General features: G+C 43.0%; 1 protein-coding gene across 1 annotated transcript in view; it reads left to right on the forward strand.

The window, feature by feature from the left end:
- Positions 1-24,492, forward strand: part of Bloc1s5 (biogenesis of lysosomal organelles complex 1 subunit 5) — a 50,805-nt gene that overhangs the window by 187 nt on the left and 26,126 nt on the right. The window contains exon 2 of the mRNA XM_028894722.2: positions 3,738-3,820. Coding sequence (XP_028750555.1) covers positions 3,738-3,820 — 83 coding nt within the window. The remainder of the gene's footprint in view (positions 1-3,737; positions 3,821-24,492) is intronic.

A 24,492-nucleotide genomic window follows, 5' to 3' on the forward strand; every position in this document is an offset into this window, starting at 1 on the left:
GTCTTCCGAGCGGGGTAGGGGAGCGTGCAGGGGCCCGCCCCTCCCGGTGCTCCCCGGCTCCCGCACCGCCCTCAGCCGCCTGACCTGTCTCCGCCCCAAGCCCACTTTAATGGGACCGGCGAAGGGCGCCCAAGTTGGGGATGGGAACTAGTTTGGGCCCCACACAGTCACGTGGTAGGGTGACTTCGGACCTTCACCCTCTCTCTATCCTCTGTGCCTGGCTCATGCCAGGGAGAGAGGACAGCACTTGGGAAAACGTCCTGAAACACCGCGCAAAGCACCATCCAGTGCATCGATCTGACCTTTGAGCCTTAGAAGGCTTCAATCTAAGTTATTACAGTAACTCAGATAGGTTTAATTCCTAAACCTGGAAGTCCCTGTTAACCGCGGAAAGACCTCTAATTGCATTCTCCACTGCTTCTCTTAACTCTGTTAACCCGGTCTGTCTCACCAACTTCAGCTACACCCCTGCGCTGCCCGGGGAATGATTGCCTTATCATTGGTGTGGGTTTCCATTTTAATCTTACTGGATCTGTATGCAGCCCCAGCAGAGCTGGCTGTGACTGTTTCTCATGCTGCCTCTTAATTTGGGGTCAAGTAGTATTGCGTGTGTATTAAGACTTAAGAATTATTTCTATGTGCAGTCCTAGTGAAGAATTGATTCGTTTTATGACTGTTGTTGACCTACCTACCGTCACTCCATCCACAAATGTTTTTCATCTTGCAAAACTTTGTATGCATTAAACTGTAACTCCTCATACCACATCTCTGACCAAGATCCCGTGCCTCTGGACTGGGCAGCTCCACTCTTTCACTATTGGAAACAATGCTGCTGTGATCACAAATGCACAAACATCTTTTTAAGGTCTCTTGTTCAGTACTTGGTGTTATATCTCCAAAAGGATTTCTGGGTCATATGGTGATTCTTTAAACTTTTTGAGGAAATGACGTTTCTATATTTGTTACATCATTTTCTATTCTCCAGTCCTTACCAGTGCACTTGTTATTTTCTGACTTTGGTAGCAGTCATTCTGATGGGTGAGAGAAGATGCCCCTTGTGGTTGTGATTTGCATTTCCTGTAATGTTTGGTGATAAGTGTACTTATTCATGTGTACTTACTACCTGTCTTCAGAAAAATGTCTAGGTCCTTTACTGAGTTATAGTTCTTGATATATTCTTGGAAGGCAGCTGTGCTGACCCCTGTACCATCAATGCTGTTCTGTATATCTCCTTAGTGCCCTTGAGCAGGAGTTTGTAGATATTTTCTCCCGTTTGTCTGGTTGTTTTTTTATTCTGTTGATTGTGCCTTTGAGTCAGAAGTTTTAAATTTTGAAGTAGTACTGTATTGGAGATCGACCCAAGTCCTCCCACATGCTAGACAAGAACCATACCACTAGAGGCTACATCACTAACCCCTTTTCCTGTATTCTTATTTTGAGACTGATTCTCACTTCCACATTCAGGACCCAAACACACAGCCTTCCCCTTTATTGGGCACTGAGAGAGCTGTACTCCTGTTTCTTCTCATCCTGTAGCCTCATGGATCGTCCGTCAAAACACTTCTCTGTGTCTTTGGGAAGAGATGTTTATCTAACTTTCACATTAGGTTATGAACATGTAGAGATCAAAAGATTATATATCTCTAACATTTTTGTATACCCAACAGTAAAAGAACACATATAGCCTGGCTAGAGTTGGATTTCTACAGAAATATGTATTTTACACATACATGATTAAACTACAAGAATTTATATTTAATATTTGGAACTCTTACAGACTGAATTATAATGGATTTGTCTTGTTATAATGGCGCTAGGTAGCATTGTAATTACCTAGTAACTGATAATGTGTATTTCATGATATGTCCCCTCCCCCCCCCATGGTTTTCCACAGTTGAAGTTTTAGACGTGACCGTTAATTTACTTCTGTGTAGAACCGAATTGTCTCTGCAGAGTCCAAGTGAGTCCCTGTTATATCATCAGGCTGCAGAAGCAGATGTCTCCAAACCGGCAAACCTTAACTGCTTCTCAGTCATGTGGAAAGAGACGGTAACTCATGTGTGCTGTGTAAATAGCATGAACAGCTTGCTCTGTGAGATGCTCACTAGGGAAGAGATGATTTGGGGACTCTGTGGTATATGATATGGCTCTGGTGCTTCAAGAACACAGCATGCAGGCTGTCTCTGAAGCCTGGGAGGAAGCTGGTCAGCATGAACAACAGTGTCTGGGAAGAAGGAGGGCTCAGCAGTTGCTGAGGAAAATTGGCAGTAGGTGAAATGAGTGTCTGGGGTATAGGGTTCCAGACCGTGGCAATTGTAGGAGCTGCATCAGGATGCCTGAGGCAGCATGGTATGTTTAGAAAACGGCAGGTGGTTTGGAATGGAGAACCTTAGATGGGCTTTTTGGAGCCAAACTATGTATCCTGTTGGCCAGCCGTGCTTCAAAGGCTTGTTTATATTCTTGAGCTGCAAATAGATACTCTCTTGAGAGTATCTTCTCTGCACAAGGTCTATCAGCTCCTACATTCTCTTGATCTCACTCAGGCAGTCATAACTCTTAGTATACAAGAGGCTCCAAGATCCCAATAAAGAACTCTACATGCTCTGTTGCATATCGTGTTTCTCAAACTTACTAACCATTGAACTTTCTTCATTAAACTCCAAATATCTTCTTACAGAAATGATGCAGGTAATAACCTACTGAGAGATTTAAACAAAAATCGTGCTTCTGTTTATATTTTTTCTATTTAGCATATTAAAAAGATATATCCTAGTAAAACTTATAAAACACAGAACTGGAATCTGATCCACTTAAAAAATAAATATAGGGAAACTATTATCAGCACATGAATATAGAACATACATATTTTTATTTGGGCATTTAATTTCTCTAGCTATTTTGAGTTGTTGTTAGAAGGATGAATAGATTGACTTACCCAAATAGTTAAAATTCAGAATTTTCCTTTCATAGCAATGGTGTTTTCAGATCTAGTATAAATTTTAAGTATAAGATACTTGAAACCAACACTCACCACCATCTTTCACAGATAAATCACTAACAGGCCTGCTGGAGAAACTGAGGATATGGCTCAGTGCTAGAGCATTTGCCAAAAATGTGCAAAGCCTCAAGTTCAGTCTCCAGGACTTACAAAGCCCACCATGCACCTTGCTCTATTTAACTTTCCTCACCCTCTTCACTCTGATGTCAGCCTCCATCTTTAATTTGTGTGTCCCAGAGGAAGTATCATTTTGCATATCTTTAAAGTTTATGTAAATGGATTTAGTCCTTCTGAAGCTTGCTTTTATTAAACGTTGTATTTGTGAGATTTATCCATGTTAATAGGTGTTGATCTGGTATACACATTTTTACTCCCTGTTCACAATGTGTGACTGTTTAGAGTGTTTTCCTTTTAATTATTCTTTTGGTAGTACACATGCCTCAGTAAACATTTATAGATGTCGTGTTTATTTGTATAAGTTTTTTTTCTTAGGTTATATATCACAGCATGGAACTGCTTAGGATATATGTCTTCAGCTCTATTAGATATTGTTAGATGGCTCTCAAAAGTGGTTCTACCGATTAACACACACTGGAAGTGGATGAGATTCCCTCCTGACCCATGGTCTGAACTGGATTTTAACCAATCTTCACCTGTTCTAGAGAGGGGAAAGAGTAAAATAGGCCAGAGAGTACACCAATCAACGTGAATTAATTCTCCATTCTATTTTTCTTTCTAGATCTTGGAGAAATTCATTCAAGGCTTCTGGATCACAGACCAGTTACCCAAGGGGAAATTCGTTATTTTGTAAAAGAATTTGAAGTAAGTATCTAAAACTTATTTTGGTGAAAAGCATTGCACTAATTGTTAATGACCTGCTACACGGAAAGGTAATTTCTGAGGTTTAAAACCTGACTTTATTTTATATATTTTTATTTTAAGTCTACTTAACATATATGTAGTAAAAATGAAAAGATAAAAGTACTTGTTAAATGCAAGACCAGACACCAGGAGCTAGGGGACCATGCTCTGGTATCGACTCTTTAATGTTTGCCAATTGCAGACTTTTTTCATGAAACCAGATAGAGTGAAAAAAAAGAGCTCTTAGGGGTTGATGGGTCTGAATTCCCAGATGCATTTGTTGTGTTTTTCCCTTGGTTGGAGCATAAACAGTCAGGGTGGAACATGGGAACTCCGCTTGCCTCTTCCACACTGTTCATGCCCACATCAGTGACCAAGCCTTCCATATCTGACTTCACCTAGGGATTCCCACTGCTTCTGATTGCTCTGCCTGCTTAGTCATCCAGTCAGATTCAGTTTCACTCTGCCTGCCCAAGTGAGCCAATAATACTTCACTTTTGAAATCCGTTGCCAACTGCAGGATGGAGTTCAGCATTCTTCTGTGACCTGACCCTACTCCAGCCTCCCACCGGCCATTCTTCACTTTGCATGGGAGAGTGTGCAGTCCTGTTTCTAGTTCTAGTTCTGCACAAGCATCGAGTAGTAATTTCTCAAGCTACTGTTAGATTGTGAGCCTGTGTAAGATGAGTTTCTATCTTCAGATGGGGCTTTGACCAAGAAGAGTATCAAAAAACACAAAATCTCCTAATACACCCTTCAAAGTGCAGCACGTCTGTGGTGCTCAGCCCTCCAGATAGAGCTGTAGAACCAGACAGACAATTTCCAGTTCAGTAGACTCCAACTCAAAACTGCCTAATACTCCCCAAGGTTTTGAAGTTTGAAGATGTGTGTAGAGGTGTGCACCTTAGGCGCATCTGTTTGTTGCCTAGTGTGTAAGTTACTTTTCTCATCACTTTGCCCAAATACCTAACAGAAGCAACAGAGAGAGGAGATGTTTGCTTGGCTCACAGTTTAAGGAGATGCTTCTCAACTGGAGAGGAAGCCATGAGAGCAGGCGGAACAAGTGGGACTCGTCACGTCTGGGAGGAGCAAGCGCAGACAGGACGGGAAGCAGGGCCTGACTGTAAACCTCCGGGGTTAGCCTCCGTGAAGAACTTTCTCCAGTGACAGTCTGCCTTCTGTAGGTTCAAAACTGAAAACAGTCCACCAGGCCAGGACTAAGAGTTCACACACATGAGCCCGAAGGAGACATTTCATAGTCGAGCAATAACCCTAGGAAGAGTCAGCAGCTTTCAGCATCCGTGTCTATACGGGATGAGAACAATGTAGGACGCAGAAAACCACCCAGAGGGCGTTCTCTACATGTGATGTAAAAATCAGTACCAATCCCTACAAACGTGCTGTAATTCCTTGATGTTGCATGAATATGTTTAAAAATATCAAATATTCCATATGAAATGAGGATATAATTATCCTTAAGCCCTGGCTGAACTCACTATGTAGACCAGGCTGACCTTGAACTCCCAAGAATCTGCCTGCCTCTGCCTCCTGAGTGCTAGAATTAAAGGCATACACCACAGTGCCTGGCCTTAGTTCGTGATACTGTTTGTTTAATTTCAAATACTTTTCTGAATTCTAAGCATACAAAAAAATAAGTGTTGCAAGTCATCTTGGAGAACGGAAAGTGCTCAAACATTCATTGATACAGCAGTTCTTCACTTTGCTGATAATGGCAAGTTCTACAGTTTGTTTAAAAAGTTTCAAATCTGAGCCGGCTGTGGTGGCGCACGCCTTTAATCCCAGCACTTGGGAGGCAGAGGCAGGCAGATCTTTGTGAGTTCGAGGCCAGCCTGGGCTACCAAGTGAGCTCCAGGAAAGGCGCAAAGCTACACAGAGAAACCCTGTCTCAAAAAAAACAAAAAAACAAAAAAACAAAAAAAGTTTCAAATCTGCACTTAACTAAAAGAAAGATCCAAACACTTCTTATGCCAGTTCACCGTCCCCTTCTCCCCTGTTCCATAACTAATGTCAGCAGAACGCTTGGTCACTGTGTTCAACAGAACATCCCGAAGCTAAAGGGATGCCCCCTGCAGCAGCAACACACCCAGCCCCAGGACATGCCATGGGCTACATCCCCTCCAGAGGGCATCTACACCGCAACCTCCATGCCAAGCAAGGAGCGTCAAGAGTTTGCTTAGTGTTTTGTTCTCTTTACAAACTAAGATGTGTACAGCTCGGGATGTCTATCCTATAACCACGTACTGAAAACTACCTTACAGAAATACCAGGAACATGTTCAAATGCCTTGTCACACCAGCAGCGAAGTGCAGAGTGAGGGGAACATGGGAGTGTCTTTTCATTTTAAGAACATTTGGAGGGGCCGGGGTGATGGCTCAGCCGCTAAGAGCACTTCCTGTTCTTGGAGAGGACTTAATTCCAGTTCCTAGCACCCATGTCAGGCAGCTCACAGCCACCTGTAATTCCAGCTCCTGAGGCTCCAACACCCTCTTCTGGCCTCAGGTACTGTATTTATATGCACAGACACAAACACATAATTTAAAACGAAATATAAAAGGAAAAAAAAATGTTTGGAGCTATGTATAACTTGGATAGTTTTAGGGTGCTCTGGACACTCATAGAATCCACTGACACTTTGAGAGACGATATGATCATGATCAATTTTGTAATAAAACCTAACAAGGGCATTAGACACACTTCAAATAGGAGGTGCTTCTCTACCCTCTGTAGACAGAGAAATGGTTATTGTGTGTTTGAAAATGCACCTTCCTTCTCCTCTTGATCTTCCTCTTCTACCTTTTTCTGGGCAACTTTAGCAGGACTCTAGCACCATCACATATCCCTTTAGGCTCATCGTAGTCAGCATCATCTTTCTCATCTGTCTTCGCTTTGTGGCCTTGGTGATTTGCGACTACTTTTCACTGTCCCTTACGTTATTCCACATCTCACTCAGATTTTCTGCCACATGTTCACTGGAGATGCCAGTGCTTGTGGGTTTGACCTTGGGAAGGAATTCGGCGCAGACTAAGGAAAATACAGCCCATTCCTGTTGTGTGGCATCGGTTCCTTTCTTCCTTCCTCCTTCAGCTGGCCTGCAGTCCTTCATTCCCAGTCCTGGTGTATTTATCTACCTTTGCCATTTCATAACTGTATGTCCTCTTTGCTAGACACTGTCATCCACCTCTTACAGCACTGTTTGGAAAATTCTGCAAAACTGACAGGACCTCTAGGTTTTTCTTCTTGTATTTTCCTCTTCATGTCTGCACAAAGAAAGATGTAAGCAAATATTCTCATTAGCTTTAACTGTCAACTTGATACAGCCTAAAGTCACCTGAGAAGGGAGTCTCAATTGGAGGATTGCCCAGATCAGATTGGCCTGTGGCATGTTTATGGGGTATTGTCTTGATTATTTATTAATTGTCTTGATTGTTAACTGGATGGTTCTGGGCTGTACAGAAAACTAGCAGGTGAACAAGCCAGCAAGCAGCATTCTTCTGTGGCAGTGGTTCTCAATCTTCCTAATGCTGTGACCCTTTAATATAAGCCAAATAAAGCCTTAATTCTCCTAAGTTGTCTTTGAGGGTGAGCTTATATTTCCAGGTCACAGTACATCACTGAGCAAAGACAGGACAGAACTCAAAGCAGGAACCTGAAGTAGAAACCATAGAACAGTGGTTCTCAATCTGTGGGTTGCGACCCCTTCAGCAAACCTCTATCTCCGAAAATATTTACATTATGATTCATAATAGCAGCAAAGTGACAGTTATGAAGTAGCAACAGAGTGAAACTTGAGCAGCGGACATTTTGCACTTTGGTTTCTTGGGCTCATCTTCAGCCATCCTGACTAGGGTTTTCTCTGATTTAGTTGTTCTGAAATGTGGAGTTAGAGTGGGTTCTGCTTTTTCCTTCACTCCAGCAACTACCTTGTCATCAAGTTCACCTCCAAACCACTTATTAAGCCCTCCCACGTACCTGCTTATGACTGACCCGCCCCTTTGCAGCCCTCCATCTGCCCTCCCCGTGGTCAGTAGACTCTACCTGATCTCCCGTGCCCAACCTTATTTCTGCACACCATTTGTCACGAACTTGCTGGCTCACACCACCCTTGCCACCCTCACTGGATCCCTGCCACACAGCTTCTCTGCCCACTTGCCTAAGTCCATCTCCTTGGCCATACTTGAGAATCCTGGATGGCCACAAACTATTGTACACCCCCGTACCCACGGTACCGCAGCCACACCTTCCTCCTTTTTCTTTAACACATCTCAGTTATCTGCCTATCTGTAATTCCATCTTTCCAAAATGTCCCTTCCCTCTGCTTTGTGAATGCCTCACTCTTCTGTTTAGATTACAGGTTGAATTATCACCACAGACCTTTACTGCAAAGCAGCCACTGAAACATGAATCATGTTGCTCTCTGTGGTGCTCTGTGCATCACCACACTTTCTAATGCCATGTAGCAAATTACCACACATTCAGCAGCATCAAACAAGGTCTGTTTATTCGAGTTCTGTATGTCAGAAGTCTGCAATGGGGTGGCCACGACCTAAGCTCAGCTTCTAAGGAAGCCAAACTCAGGGCATTGGCCATGCTGCATTCTCCTCTGTGGATCAGGGCCCTCTTCTAAACCCACACGGTTGTAGCACTGTTCAGCTCGTCTCTGGAAGCCACTTTCAGCTTCCAGAAGATAGCTGTAGACCTTGTCACATAGCTTCTTCTACCTTCAAAGCTTGAGTCTCCCTCACCTGGAATTCCTCTCATGCTCTAACTCTCTCTGGCAAGAAGAGCCCCCCTTTCTGCTCAGGACTCACTTTACAAGTGGGGACCTCCAGAAATAACCACTCTGCCTGTCTCCTGCTTGGAGACCTTAACGAATCCATCGTGTTTGGGACTAAAACCTTAACCCTTCACTGTTGTTTTTCCACCAGCACAGTGGCTGCACCTGTGTCTGCTGCTGCTTCAGCCAGTAACTGCTGCAGTTACTAGCCTGCTTCTCAGGAAGCGGCTGGAGGGACTTCTACGTCCCGCTGGAGCTGCCTCCTGCCACTGCCACCAAATGTCGTTTTTAAACTAAATCTCTGTCGTTCTGTTTGCTAATAAAGACTCAGGAGTCAGAGACTGGGGTGAACACCTGCTAACTCGTATAGGTGGACCGTCCCTCTTTGCTGGAATCTCAGAAAGAGAGGGTCTCTTCCATTGCTCCAAACCAAAAAGGACCACCTCAAAGGGCTGCCACACCCAGAGTCTCTCCTGTGTCCTGTGCATCTCTCTATCCATTTTCTGGACTCCCTCTGACACTCTATGATTACTTTCTGTCAACTAGTTGCTGGCTCTGCCTCCTGACCCAAGGTCGATTTGATTTAATTAATGCAAACCCAAACTCGGGGTTCGCAGTGTGGTCATATACCCGGCAACACTTCATGGTAGCACAGTTAAGGTTGAATTAACTGGTAGATGTGTGTGCACCAGGGCTGCAGACCTGGAGGTCATTTAGAATTCTGCTGGCCAACCTGGTTGTGTTCTTTTCATTCACCTTGCTGGCCTTCATCACTAGAGAGTTGACTTCAGACCTACATATTCTCTTTTGTATCTAAAACATCTGCAGTAGTGTTGGCAGAGGTAACAATCTTAAAACATCCCATGACTGACTTTTCTCATAAGTCACCCTTTTGTTAGTTTTGTTATTAAGACAATATTTACAAATATGCTTCAAAGGACGTAATTTATTAAAATAATTGTAGAATTTTGAAATTAAGGTGGCTTCTTTAACCTGACTTCCTACTTCATAAAGATTGAGCCCAGAGATGGAAATCAGTGAACTAATGGCTGGGTCACCCCTAAAATTAAGCATCTGCTGGTATGCTTATGCTGGGGTTTTTGAGGTAATGTAGATGTTTCCTTTTTTTTTTTTTCCTTTTTTTCCTGAAAAGACATTTTATTTCTATGTTTTTTATTATTTTGTATTCAAAATAGCTTCCTATTGAAGCCAACATCTTTTTGGCTGGATGTAAGATAGTTGTCAAGGGACAATGGACATGTGCCTGAGAGGACATTATTGAGCCTTTTAAGGTGGTGTAGATGGGTAGGAAGAACATGGCACTCTGCCATTTGTACCTGGGTTCCAGTCCTGGCCCCATCTGAGTAGCTATGATTGCATGCTTTGCAAGGTTCAATTTCTTCATCACTAAAAATGGCAACAGTAATATACTTCAGAATATGAGTTTTTATGAAGGTTAAATGAAACTTCATTTTAAAATCTTTATACTGTGGGTGTTGATAAAAGATGTTTCTGTTGTTGAAAGATGATAGCAAGTAAAGCAAATAAAAATATACTAATTTTATAATTCAGGGTTTTTTTTTACACTTTAAATTTTTACAATAATTCATATGAGTTTGGGTTCAGTGTTTTCTTTTCTTCAGCCTGGACTGAGAACCTTGGAAGTCTTCACAGATTAGTTATCTCTGCACAGGGACCCTGCTAATCCTCTCTGGATCATTCTGACTTCAGTGTAATGCTGCCAAAGTGAGCACTGGCTTCAGTTTTAGTTTCTTTAGTTTAGATTGATTTATTCTATTTTCATGTGTATGAGCATTTACCTTCATGGATATAGATGTATGTTTATATGTATTCACCCCATGTGCCTGCCTGGTGCTGCAGAGGTCGGAAGAGGGTGTCAGGTCCCCTAGAACTGGAGTTTGGGATGATCATGAACAACCATATGGATGCTGAGAATAGAACCTGAGTTCTTTGCAGTAGCAATGAGGGCTCTTTAACAGCTGAGCCATCACCCAGCCCCTAGGTTCAGTTTTTGATACCTCTGGGTAAAATAGGGATTGCCTAGACAAATGTATAAGCGTATTCTTCCACCTTCTCGTCCACCCCCTCTCCCTCTGCCTCCTCCTCTACTCTCCCTGTCGCCTCCCCTCCCTTTTGTTTGTTTTTGAGGACTCACTGTACAACCAGGCTGGCCTAGAACTCACAGAGATCCTCCTGCCTGTGCCTCATGCATCTGAGATTAAAGGTGTGTGCTACAACCAGTTTGTATACGCATTCTCTTAAAAAACTGTTTACCCGGGGCCGGGTGAGATGGCTCTGAAGGTAGACTCCTGCTGCCAAGCCTGAGAATTGAGTTCAATCTCCAGAACCTACATGATAAAAGAGAGAACTGCTTCCTGTAAGTTGTTCTCTGATTTCTACATGTGTGTGTGTGCGCGCGCGCGCGCGCGTTGCCATGTGTGCACTACATTGGCCATGACAGATGTACCATATATAGAGAGAGTTGAACAAAATATGTTGAGCATTTTAAGTCACATGTCAGGAAATAGAATTGTATAAATAAAACAGACACAATCACATGGCTACCCACCCTCCAGGAAAGAAGTCATCTCTTGAGGAACTTCTCACTTAAGAATGTTCTTTAAAGGGCCCAGAAATGGAGTCTTGGCCTTGTTTGATTTGCTCTTTTTGACAAGCACTCTGTTCCTTTCCCACAGTGGCCTCCCATGTTGTGCCTCCCAAGGGCTGAGAGTAGCACAGAAACTTCGCCGAGCGTCAGAATCCGCTCCGCTCTGTTGGCTGGGGCTGGAGGGATGGCTTAGCTGGTAAAAGCTCTAACTGCTCCTGCAGAGGACCTAGGCTCAGGTTCCCGCACTCACATGGTGACTCACAGCTGTCTGTAACTCTACTTCCAGGGGACCCAGTGCTCTTTCCTGGTCTCTGTGGGTCCCAGGCACACGTGTGATGCACATACTAACAACCTACAGGCAAACCCTTATACATACAAAATAAAAATAAGTCTTAAAAACAAGAAGAGGAAGACAGGCTGTAAGCAGTCCAGAGACTTGAGAGTCCAGCCATTTCCAGCGTTCACACACAGACGGTAGGAAGCATGCTCGGAAGCAGAGCTCTGCTCCAGGGTGCAGTCTCTGGAGGGGAGAGACACAGCAGAGCCACGAGGCGTCTTCTCTCTGCCACTCAGGTGGAGTTCACTTTAGGAAGAGCTGACTAGATGCTCCAGTTCATTGGATTGTAGACTTTTCTCTGCAGAAGTGGGAATAAGTGCCACATGGTGGCAGCATTTCTCAAAATTCCTCAAATGCTGGTCGACTGTGACAAGCTGTTTTCTTTCGTGTATGAAAACAGTTGACAACCTTCCTCCTAACTTTAGAGTTTCCCCCTGAATTACAGTGAACATTATGGGCAGAGCTTGGGAAGAGCGAGCAGCCCGTGTTAGGGCACCCTCACTCCAGCACTTCAGTGAAGGGCGGTATGGCAGTTTCCTAAGGAGAGGCCTTGCCCTCTAGGTCAGTGTTGCTAGCTGTAGATGAGACATCATGGCCTTTCTCATAGAGAGGAGAGAGAGAGATGTTAGAGAGAGAGTTTCACAAGGGGCCCGCAGGGTGGGTAATCCTGTGTGTTTTATTAGAAAGTGCTTGGCACCCCCCTTTCTCCAGTGCTTTGCTAAATACCTACCATCCAGGCAGCACATCGGTAGGAATGGGTTTAGTTACTAGGAACAGATACATGGAGAACAGGCCTCCACAAGGGCTTGTTTTTCTTGCATAGTCCTGAGACAGATTTGGAACGTCCAGGGCTGGCACGGTGGCTCTGTGATGTCAGCTTCTTCCAGCCTCTGTCTCCTTGGCACATTGCCCTTACACTTAGAAGTGGCCCTGGAGCCTCAGTCATTGTGTCGGCACTTTGCGTGGTAAAAGAGAGGGCAGGCAGGAAGCAGCAGTCAGCCTCTCTTAGAGGCTGCCTCAGATACGGCTCGATTGTTGGCAGCAAGGGAGAGTGATGCTTAAGTATCTTAGCAGGCATGTGAAAGTGAGTGAGAAATAATCCTTACAGCCAGGAAGCTTTCAGTTGCAAACTCAGAATGTTTACGAGAAGAAATTCCTGTAGATCAAGAGCTGCCCTGCTGCAGTTATGATAGATAAGCAGCGTCCCTGAGAGAGGACAGTACTCCAGGGACAGTTCCCCGCAGGGCTCAACAAGAGAGTGCCCCAGAAGAGTGACGCTTGAGCAAGGAAAGAAAAATAGATGTTAAGGGGAGGCAGAGAATTGGAAAATGAAGAGGCCCTCACGGTGTGACAGAAATGCTGTGATACAGGAATTGAAAGCACTCATGTTAATGGTTTTGATATGGGATAGTGGACGTGGTGGCACTCGGTAATCCCAGAACTTGGAAGGAAGGCAGGGCGATTGCTATGAGTTCAAGGCCAGCATGGAATATATAGTGAACCCCTGTCTGAGGAAGACAAAATGAATAAATAAATTCCATTGTGAGATGAATTGGTCAAGAAAAAAAAAAACCCTAAAGACAGCACTAAGTAGAATCCCATAACAGCCCAGTCTTCAACTCTGCAGGCCCCACTAGTGGTGTGGAGATTTAAAGTTGTTGGCCTTTTTCTCTAATGCCATCAAGTTATATCTCTGGTATAAACATTATAGTTACTATAATATTACTAACAGTTATAACACTGTAAGTGCTTACTGCAAGGCATTGTCTTAAGCATGTTATATAAGCACTTATTATTAATTCAACTTAAGGAGTTAATGTATATAGTTTTATGGAAGGTTACATGTCATTTTATTGGTACTAGGTGTTGTTCCAAGAATTTTTAACCTGGGAATAAGATGCAACTTTTAGTGTACATGTGTTACTATAGCTTTTTCCTTTTGTGATTGATGTTGATACTAGTTCGCAATCAGATACATCAGTTTAAAAACAAGCACTTGTCAGGTGTGAACCTCAGTGAAGAGACTATATACAACATGCCACTTCCATAGGCCTCTTCATTATTTAAGCTAATTCTTATCATTATTGGGCTAAGAAATGTGACTACTAATTCACTTGGTAGAGCTAGGGATACAGTTCAGTTGGTACTAATCCCCAGGACAGCATAAAACTGCTATAGTCTCAGCCCTCAGGAACTGGTGGCCAGAGGATCAGATGTTCAAGGCCATTCTCAGCTACAAAGAAAATCAAGGCTATCCTGGACTACACGAGACCATTTCTCACAACAACAATAATAATAATATCGGATTTGGTGGTTTCATGTTTATAATTTTAGCCCTTCAGAGATGGAGGCAGAAGGATCAGAAGTTTAAAATCATCATCAGCTTCCTGGTGAGTTTGAGGCCAGCCTGAGTTCTGTGAGACCCTGTCTCAAAAACCAAAAAAAAAAAAAAAAAAAAAAAAAAAGGAAAGAGAGGGAGGGAGGAAGGAATGAAGGAAGGGAAAGCCAACTGAGAAAGAAACAGAAGTAAATAACAATAATCCATTTGCTACAGAGAGTGATTGACAATCAGTTGTTTGACTATATCTCAAGGGGGATCTTCTTAGCCCTCAAATCTCCCCTGAACTGAGAAGAGCCTGTCCTGTCTGGAGCCACAGAGCTCTGCTCTTTTACCTTAGATAACTTTGTTTCTACATTAAGAGACTATTCATCTGCCTGATAATAAAGAAGTTAATTTATATAAGAACTGAAATAGTTCTCCTGAACTTGATTTTTCCCAATTCCAATGCCATCTGGAAACAGCAGCATTAATGGCACATAGTTTTTATCAGCTTAGTTTTTTCTTCCTCAAATCTTGTCTGTGAGAACATGCCCCAAAACTCAAAACTCAGTAAATACAAGCAACAGCAATAATAAAGCCAAGGAGAAATGGCTCCAGAATAGCAAATGGCCAAGTCATCCATAGCCTAAAGGCTTCTGTGGTGGTTTGAAAGAAAATGGCCCCCAAAGGGAGTGGCACTATTAGGAGGTGCAGCCTTGTTGGTGGAAGTGTGTCACTGTAGCATGAATCTTAAAAGTTGTTATTAATAAAATCAAACCTGAGGCGAGTTATTGGGGTCCATGCTGGTAGATCAGAGAGACAGGACAAGCCACAGCTATCTCACCTTGCCGGATCCTCAACTGGTTTTGTCTCCTCAGACTGGATGCCTCTGAGTCCTCATCTCGAATGGGTCTCAGCTGAATTGCTGCTCAAAAGCCTGAAGCTTAACCAGCCACATGCTTAACCAGCCAAATGCTTAACCAGCCAAAACCTTCTAGTTTTCTGGTTCTCACGCCTTATATATCTTTCTACTTTCTACCACCACTCCCTGGGATTAAAGGCTGGCTTTCTGGATTAAAGGCATGTCACCATGCTTGGCTGTTTCCAATGTGGCCTTGAATTCACAGAGATCCAGAGGGATTTCTATCTCTGGAATGCTAGGATTAAAGGTGTGAGTGCCACCATTTTCTAGCCTTTGTATCTAGTGGCTGTCTGTTCTCTGACCCCAGATAAATTTATTAGAATACACAATATTTTGGGGACACAATACCCCCACATCTCCTCTCTTTTTGTCTAAAATTAAAAAAGCTTATAACTAATACAAGAAAAACTATCTTCAATAAGTATATACAATATACAGTCAAGATTACATTAACTATGTCTAGTCCATTAACATTTGACAGATCCAGACAAAAAACTCTATTATATATATTAACAATGTCCAGTCCAGTAACATCTGATAAACTCAGACCAAAAAATTTTCATTACTTATCTTATTGAAAACAAGCAGTTCCTTTTTAAAAGTAGATTCCACAATCTCCCTTTTTATCTTATCATATCCATATTTTCTCTTTTTTCTTTTCATAATAGATTCATTATTCTACCTTTTGTCATTTTTATATCTTCCCCTTTTTCTTCAGTGTAGATTCGATGATCTACCTATTTATCCTATTATTTCTTTACCTTTTTTTCTCAGAGTAGATTCAATGATCTATCTCATATCTATATTCTCTTTTTCTTTTTGCTTTCTAGGGGTGAAGATATCTTTAGGGAATCTTGAAAAGAAAAATTTTTGGGTTAATTTTCAAGTCCTGTATCATTTGTCCAGTCTCTGCATAAAAGGAAAGTTCAGGGCTTGTTTCAAGTCCTTGTTCAAGTAGTCTGTCAGGTTGGATCATCTCAGCTAGTCCTCTCGAAATTGTCCTCACCAGTTTGTAGTCCAAAGTCGATTTTTCCATGGTGTTAATCTGCTTAATGGCTTTATCATAGTCCATGTGGAATCATCGTTGTAGGATCCTGTCATCCTTTTGAAGATTTCAAAGTCACTGTTAGGCATGGTCATGGTTTCCTGCAGACTTTTTTTTTTTTTTTTTTTTTTTGCCTCCTCTGTGGTTTGGAGCAATCATAGTCTGATAAATGTCTGTCTCTCGGAACCATGAACATTCTTCCCTAGAACAGAAAATCTTCACAACAATTTCTCCCCACCATTTGTCTTGCCAAACTTTTCCAAACTGACCTTTGCCGATGCTTTCTTGTAACACGATGGTCCTGGCAATTCTTCTCTGAACCAGCAGCAGTAAACCCTTCGTCCCAGGTAGCAGCATCACCACAGTCACCAACATGATGAGAAGGAGCTGGCAACGTGGAGCAGTAGCCACTGCTACCATGGTCCCACCACTGTTTGTGGTTCAGTCCGGGCTAAAGCTTCTCCCAAGCCTCCTAGGCCGGCCTCAAACTCGGGATCTTCCTGCCTCTGTCTCCTTCAGCAAATCCTACCGGCGTGTGCCACCACCACCACCGGCTGAGTGTAGCTTGGGCCTGAGCTGGGGCTCACAAGGCCACAAGCAAACAGCTTTTTCATGAATTCGTAACACGAACGTTGGGCGCCAGATGTAGCAGGATTCTTAAAAGTTGTTATTAATAAAATCAAACCCGAGGCGAGTTATTGGGGTCCATGCTGGTAGATCAGAGAGACAGGACAAGCCACAGCTATCTCACCTTGCCGGATCCTCAACTGGTTTTGTCTCCTCAGACTGGATGCCTCTGAGTCCTCATCTCGAATGGGTCTCAGCTGAATTGCTGCTCAAAAGCCTGAAGCTTAACCAGCCACATGCTTAACCAGCCAAATGCTTAACCAGCCAAAACCTTCTAGTTTTCTGGTTCTCACGCCTTATATATCTTTCTACTTTCTACCACCACTCCCTGGGATTAAAGGCTGGCTTTCTGGGATTAAAGGCATGTCACCATGCTTGGCTGTTTCCAATGTGGCCTTGAACTCACAGAGATCCAGAGGGATTTCTATCTCTGGAATGCTAGGATTAAAGGTGTGAGTGCCACCATTTTCTAGCCTTTGTATCTAGTGGCTGTCTGTTCTCTGACCCCAGATAAATTTATTAGAATACACAATATTTTGGGGGACACAATACCCCCACATGTCACTGTGTGGGTGGGCTTTGAGGTCTCCTTTGCTTAAGTTATGCTCAGTGTAGAAACAGTTCACTTCCTGTTTCCTGTGGATCAAGATGTAAAAATCTCAGCTCCTTCTCCAGCATCTGCTTGCATGCTGTCATGTCCTGCCATGCTGAAAATCGACTAAACCTCTGGAAATGTAATCTACACCAATTAAATGTTTTCCTTTAGAAGAGTTGCTGTGGTCAATGGTATCTCTTCACAGCAATAGAAACCCTAAGACAGCTTTCATGACACCAGAAATACCAGAGGAAACAGAGGGTATGGCAGAGGGATTTGGGAGGCCCCTGAAAATTTCCATCATGCCTCTTTGGGAATCTTGATGGGCCATTTGGAGAAGAGCAGCAGAGTCTGGCAGATGGAACCACAGGCTCTACCTCAGAGTGAGGAGGGAAGACTCAGAGTGAGTGCCATGGAGGCCAAGACCACACTGTGGAGAAGCTATAGGAGCTGAAGACAGGAACAATGGGAGGTCTTCGTCCTGAAGCCAGAAGCTGTTCCCATCCATCTTAAAACAATAGAGGAAAACAGATTCCTCTAAAACTGGACAGAGCTGGATTCCTCGGAAGGTGCAAAGCGCAGTGACCGTCCTTACAGAAGTAAGAGACGACACGGGATGAGTGGAGATCATAGCTATTTTAACAGGAGCTTAAGGGGCAGAGAAAGTTACAGGAAAAAAGTAAGTTAGAATCAGAAAAACTGCAAATGACTGGATAAAATAAAACAATAAAGAAGTAAGGGGAAGAATTGGGGAAAATGAAATTTTATTTTTTGTTTGTTTGGTCTTTCTCTTTTTTTGTTTTTTTGTTGTTGTTTTGTTTTTCAAGACAGAGTTTCTCTGTTGACCCCCACCTGTCCCGGATCTTGGCCTGTAGACCTGGCTGGCCTTGAACTCATAGATCCACCTTCCTCTGCCTTCTGAGTGCTGGGACTAAAGGCATGCACCACTGTGCTGGCTAGGGAAATGAAATTTTAAAATTATTTTTGAAGTGAGAATTAAACAAAGAGCCCAAGAATGAGTGTACAGAATATGTAGTCCTAAAGTAAGATTGAAGAGACTTAACATTAATGAGAGAGGGACTCGAAAGGGAAGAACACATGTTGATGATGAGTACATGTGACCCAAGACTGTGACAACAAGCCCAGGAAAGATCAAAGCACCAAAAACCAAAAAAGAATTCAGGAAAACTTTCCTCAAATTGCTATTGCACTCATTTTGAAGTATGTACTACTTTCTGGAAAGATTAATTCAAAGTAGCCGATGCTTGAGACCATTTCTAAACAGAAAGAAGAAAAAAAAAAAAACTTGGACTTTATAGAGGGAAAAAAATCTTCTGGGTATCCAGGCTAAATGAATAGGCCCTTTGTAAAGGGAAGAAAATCCAACTGTTAGCAGGTTTGCCTGTGTTATGCTAGAAAACAAAGGCGGAATGACAGTGGGCTTTGTATCTAGCCCATCTGCACCCTAGCTGAGGAGATGACAGATGCACTGTTAGGGCTGTGCAGGGCTCCAGGGATGTCGTTCCGATGCGCATGTCGGAATGCACATCATAGAGTTAGAGAGACTCTTTCCTGTCAGGAGTTAGTAAGCGTTGAAGTGTGCTAAGTGGGCCAGAAGATGTCTTAGTCAGTAGAGGTGATTCCTGCCAAGTCTGATGACCTAAGTTTGATCCCTGGAATCCACATGATGGAAGGAGAGAACCAACTCTCTCAAGTTGTCCTCTGGCATGTGCGTGCGCATGCATCAACACACACGCAACTTCGTTATCTCCCCCACACACACCATGACATGTGTTTGTTACCCCCACCAATAAACAAATGAAAATGTAATTTTTTAAATTACTTTGTTTTGTTTTTTTGAGACAGCGTTTCTCTGTGTAGCCCTAGTGTCCTGGAACTCTCTTTCTAGACCAGGCCTCCTACTCAGAGATCCGCCTGCCTCTGCCTCCCAATTGCTGGGATTAAAGGCATGTGCCACCAAGCTTGGCTATAATTATTATTATTATTTTATTTGTTTGTTTTGAGATGCTTTTTCTGTATAGCCCTGGCTGTCCGTAATTTCCTTTTACACATTTAGCCATGGAATTAATCCTAAGCAGTATAGCTGGGTAGGGTAGTGCAGGCCTGTGATCTCAGCACTGGGGGGTGGAAGCAGTAGGGGTTAGGGGTCAAGGCCAGCTTCAGCTACACAGGGAGTTTGAAACCTGGGCTACAGAAGACTGTCTCAAACAAACAAACAAAACAGATGCAGGGGGAGTGATGTGGAGAGAACAGTGTGTAACGCCTGTGTTGGGACAGAGAATGTACGGTACGAGAATTTCAAAGGAGCGGGGCAGGAAGGCCTGTGAAAAGTATGCTGTTGTCCCGCAGTGATTGCCCCTTCAGCAGTAACTAAAAATAAAAGGGCACAATTTCAAATTCCATCCTGAGGGAAAAGGAAGGACTACAGAACAAACCAAGATTATCACCTGACAGTGATGTGCCTTGTGGTGGGGAGCAAATAAGCACTAAGGAGGAGAGGAGATGTTCTCCACAGGGGTGCTGTACAAAGCACTGGCAGTGTCAGCCATGAGAACCAACTTGCCGACTTTAAGATGTATGTCCTGGGAGGGAGAGACGACTCAGTGATGAAGAGCACGTGGTGCTCTTCCTTACCTCCAGCTCCAGGGGAGCCAGTGCACTCCTCCGACCTCTAGAGCTAGCCACGCACGTGTGTACACTTACAAGTACACGTCATTCTGAAGACACACAGTTTCCAACTCAGGGGTGTCTGCTTTTGAATAGGTGTGGAAGTGGTGCACATTTAGTACTAATCATCTTAGGAATGTTTTGAATTGAATCTTTTCTGTCTAGTGATCTGAGGTCCCGTTCTCTCTTGCCATGTGGGCAGCAGAGGAAGCCATAGCTCAAGATTGGCTGCAAGATTGTTTGAGGAAACAACCTAAATTGACAAGATGTTTGCTGAGTTAGGGGGATTACATACATTTTTATTTAGGTTTTCAATCTTCTATGGGTTTGGTTTTGTTTTTTTAAGATTTATTTATTATGTATACAGTGCTCTGTCTGCATGTATGCCTGCAGGCCAGAAGAGGGCACCAGATCTCATTACAGATGGTTGTGAGCCAACATGTGATTGCTGGAAATTGAACTCCGGACCTCTGGAAGAACAGCCAGTGCACTTAACCTCTGAGCCATCTCTCCAGCTCCCTTTTATGGGTTTATTAGGAATTAACCCCATCATAATTTGAAAGTATCTGAGTCATTTAGAAAGTACCGGAAAAGGGAACAAGTAGACCACATAGAGAAAGATACATGTACTACAGGTGTACTTTTGAATCTTGATAGATTTTTAATTACATATGTGTGTCTGGACTAATGAGTACAGTTCCTGAAGAGGCCAGAAGAGGGCACCCAATGCCCTGAAGCTGGAGTTACAGGGCTATGAGCTAGCCAGGGTGGGTGCTGACAGTTGAACTTGGATCCTCCTGGAAGAACAGCAAGTACTCTTAACCACTGAGCCACTTCTCTAGCCCTGTGCTGATGAACCTTACTCATGAATGATAAAAGAAACATCTCTGTATCCCATTCTGTTTTAAAATGAATTTAAAATGTATGTGTATATACTCAGCTATGTGGTGGGGCGGGGGCGGGGGGGGGGGCAAAGACACACCTGTGCATCCAGGTATATGTATCCTTATATTTAAACCAAGGTTTAGATACATTAAAAAATACCTAACATATAGGTATAAACAAGGATGGAGAGGGAAGCTAGACTTCCCTGGATGCATGTTGTTTTACAGATATAATTTTGAAGCCATGTAAATATTTTATATAATTTAAAACAATACTGAATATCAAAGAGCAGTCCCCAAAGCCAAATTCTGTATAAAGAAGCTCGTGTGTAGTTCTGAGTGGTGACAGTGTTACTCAGACATTCTTATAGGGAGCACTGAGCAGAGGGATTGTCTGGTGTAGAGATGCCTGTTTGTAGTTCTCAAGCTCAGGCAGTACAGACAGGAAGATTGTGAGGTCCAGGCCAACCTGGGCTACATAGTAAGACTTTGTCTTAGACAAACAGTGATTTGACTGTACATTTATAGTGTGATACACCTTCAGAACAAAAAAGCCCTTTTAAAAACATTCTTGGGGAGTGGGAGGGGGGAGAATAGGGGAACCCATGGCTAATATGTAGAACTGAATGGTATTGTAAAATAATATATATATATATATATATATATAAACATTTTAGTTTTTAGTAATCATATTGGTGTTTTTATTTGATAAAGTCAGAAAAGGGAACTAAGTAATTGTGTTGGTATTTTAGAAACTGGAAAGAAACAGAATATATGAAGGTAATTTGAATTTGGTTAGTATGACCTCAAAATGTAACTTTTCTTCATATAAAAACTGAGTAATTTCCTAAGCCAGTCAGTGATGGTAGTTCATATCTGTAAACCCAGCACTTGGGAGGCAGGAACAAGAGAATCCAGAGTTCAGGTCTATCCTGTAACACATAGTGAGTTCCAGAGTAGCTTGGGCTACAGAGGTAAACCCTGTCTCAAAAAACAAACAAGACTATTTCCTGCCTTGTCCCCTGTGGGTTAGATGTGGTGGCCCACCCTGTAGCTGTGAGCAGCCTCCCCGCTCTAAATTTCATCTCTTAATGCCAGTGGTCTTAGCCAGTTCCAAGCCAAGAGGGAAGTACCAGCTGAATGAGGGCATAAGGTCATACCAAAGTGATCAAGAAAGCTGAAATTCGCTGGGTGGTGGTGGCGCACACCTTTAATCCTAGCGCTCAGGAGGCAGAGCCAGGCGGATCTCCGTGAGTTTGAGGCCAGCCTGGGCTACCAAGTGAGTCCCAGGAAAGGTGCAAAGCTACACAGAGAAATCCTGTCTCAAAAGCCAAAAAAATAAAAAAGAAAGAAAGAAAGCTGAAGTTCACAGAAGCCACTACAGCTGGTTGGAACAAAGTGAGGCCCCTGGAGAAGCCCAAGTTGGACTACCAAGAGAGTGTAATGACTGAGAAACTTCAGTATATTTAAACCTTTGGGATGCGTGTAAACAAAGTCTCCTTCTATGGCTCTTAGATGCCAGGGAAATGACTTGTCACTGTTGCTGTTCCCAGTACCACTGAGAGAGTATCTCACTTAGCCCAGGCTGGCCCAGAACTGCAGCTGGGAATGCCTTTGAACAGAATCCTCCTACCTCCACCTCCCAAGGGCTGTGATCACAGGCATGTGCTACTGTGCCTGGTCCAACTTGTTATTTTTTAAATTGGCAAATAAGGGAAGGAAGTTATGTTTTCTTTTGCTTTTTTTAGATGACTGTTGCCCAGAGAAATCACATTGCTGACAAAAGGCAGTCTTCACTTTCAGTATCCCTATTAATAAATGAAGATGACATGCCAACTCTGTTCTGTCACGAGAGTGGACATTCATCTGCCTTTGAAAACTTTATGCAAACATCAGACAAACCCTGAATCTGATTGCACAGTTAGTTCTAACTGCTGACTTACAGGAAAGGGGACAGACAGCAGAGGATGCTAAATTATACCATGGAGAGTCATTCATTAAAACAGACTGTGGGAAACTGCAGAACAGATGACTCGCTGTGTCTAGTGAATTGCCAAGGAAAAAATTTGATAGAGGAGAAATCTGTAGATTGAAAACATATTAACCAGCTGCAGTGTATGACTCTTATTTGTATTTTGATTCAAATAAGCATGGGTAAAGTGAACATTTATAGGACATTTGAGGGACTGTGAATACACCATTATTTAGTGATATTAAAGAGTTGTTGCCTTTGTGTGTGTGAGACTTTTATTGTATCTTTTATTTTTAACGTTTAAGATTATTTTATTTTTATGTGTGTGCACCCACATTTCTGCATGTGCACCACATGCATGGTAGATGCCCACAAAGATCAGAAGAGGATGTTACCTCCCCTGGAACTGGAGTTACAGATGGTTGTGAACCACCTCGTGATTGCTAGAAACTGGACCTCGGTCCTCTAGAAGAACAGTCGATGCTCTTGGCCACTGAGGCATCTCTCCAGCTCTCTATCTTTTATTCTAAGGCGGGCATCTGTTGACAGGTTTACAATAAAATGGTATACTATCTAGAGTATGCCTCACAGTACTCTGGGGGAGGTGTGGTGCATGGAGTTTTATAGAGGAAATGAGTCAGTATGAGCTGAGCATTGCTGGCTGGGGCTTGGTGATTGAGGAGAGGCATTTTTGTCCTTCTCTCTCAACTTCTGTATGAGTTTTAAGTTTTTCATTATAGAAAAATGTGTAAAATATAAGAAACTAGCCACAGCTGCTTCATAAGCTTGCTCAGAACCCAACAAAAGTCTCAGCAATGTAACTAATTTGTTATTTTCTTACAAGTTTAGCAACCTTTCTTTTTAGTTAACATTTTTATATTAATTTCAGATTTACAGAAAATTTTCCGCGATACTACAGTGTTCTCTTGTATCCCTAGCCCATTTTCTCATTTCTAATGTCTTATTTTACCACATTCGTAAAAACTGGGAAACAATATTGACAAATTGCTATTAATACAATACCAGAGTTACTGTCCCTGCTGCTTCTGTACTCAGACAGATAGTTTCTCAGTCATCCGTTGTCTTCCTTGAGCAGAATGGCTCTAAAGTCCTGGCCAGGATTCTGTAGCATGCCTCCCCACCTCCTTTGTCTGATGTTTTCTCCATGATTAGACTGGGCTTCTGGGCCTCAGCAAAGACAAGTAGCCTCACGTAACATTACATCCTGCTCCTGCCGTCAGAGGGGTATCATGAGCCCTGCATTGCTTGACTGAGGGAGCATTTGCAGCTTTTTCCACTGTGGAAGGAAGTGCTTCGCTTCCCTGTACTGTTCTTTGGAAGCAACTCACTCAGTCTAGCCCACGCTCAAGTTGGATGGGGAAGGTGGTTAGACTTTGCTTTCAGTGGGATGCTGAGAACACCCAGGTTCAGTGATTGATTGAAACTCCCAGGACTTGGCGCGGGGCTGTGTGTGAGGCTGTGCTTCACATCAGAAAGGTTCTGCTGTGGGATGTCTTTCTGTATGCTGTGAATATGTGTTGCTCTCATTGGTTGATAAATAAAGCTGTTTGGCCAATGGCGAGGCAGAATAAGGTTAGGCAGGACATTCAAACTGAAGACAGAAGGGTGGAGTCAGAGCAGATGTTGCAAGCCACTGCCAGGAGAAGCAAGATGTGAGAGAACAGGTATCCCCATGAAGCCACGTGGCAATGCATGGATTAATAGAAATGGGCTGAGTTAAGTTGTAAGAGCTAGCTAGCAAGAAGCCTGAGCCATTAGGCTATACAGTTTGTAATTAATATTAAGTCTCTGAGTGATT

This window comes from Peromyscus leucopus, chromosome 5 (assembly GCF_004664715.2).
Source record: "Peromyscus leucopus breed LL Stock chromosome 5, UCI_PerLeu_2.1, whole genome shotgun sequence".
NCBI classification, from domain to species: domain Eukaryota; kingdom Metazoa; phylum Chordata; class Mammalia; order Rodentia; family Cricetidae; genus Peromyscus; species Peromyscus leucopus.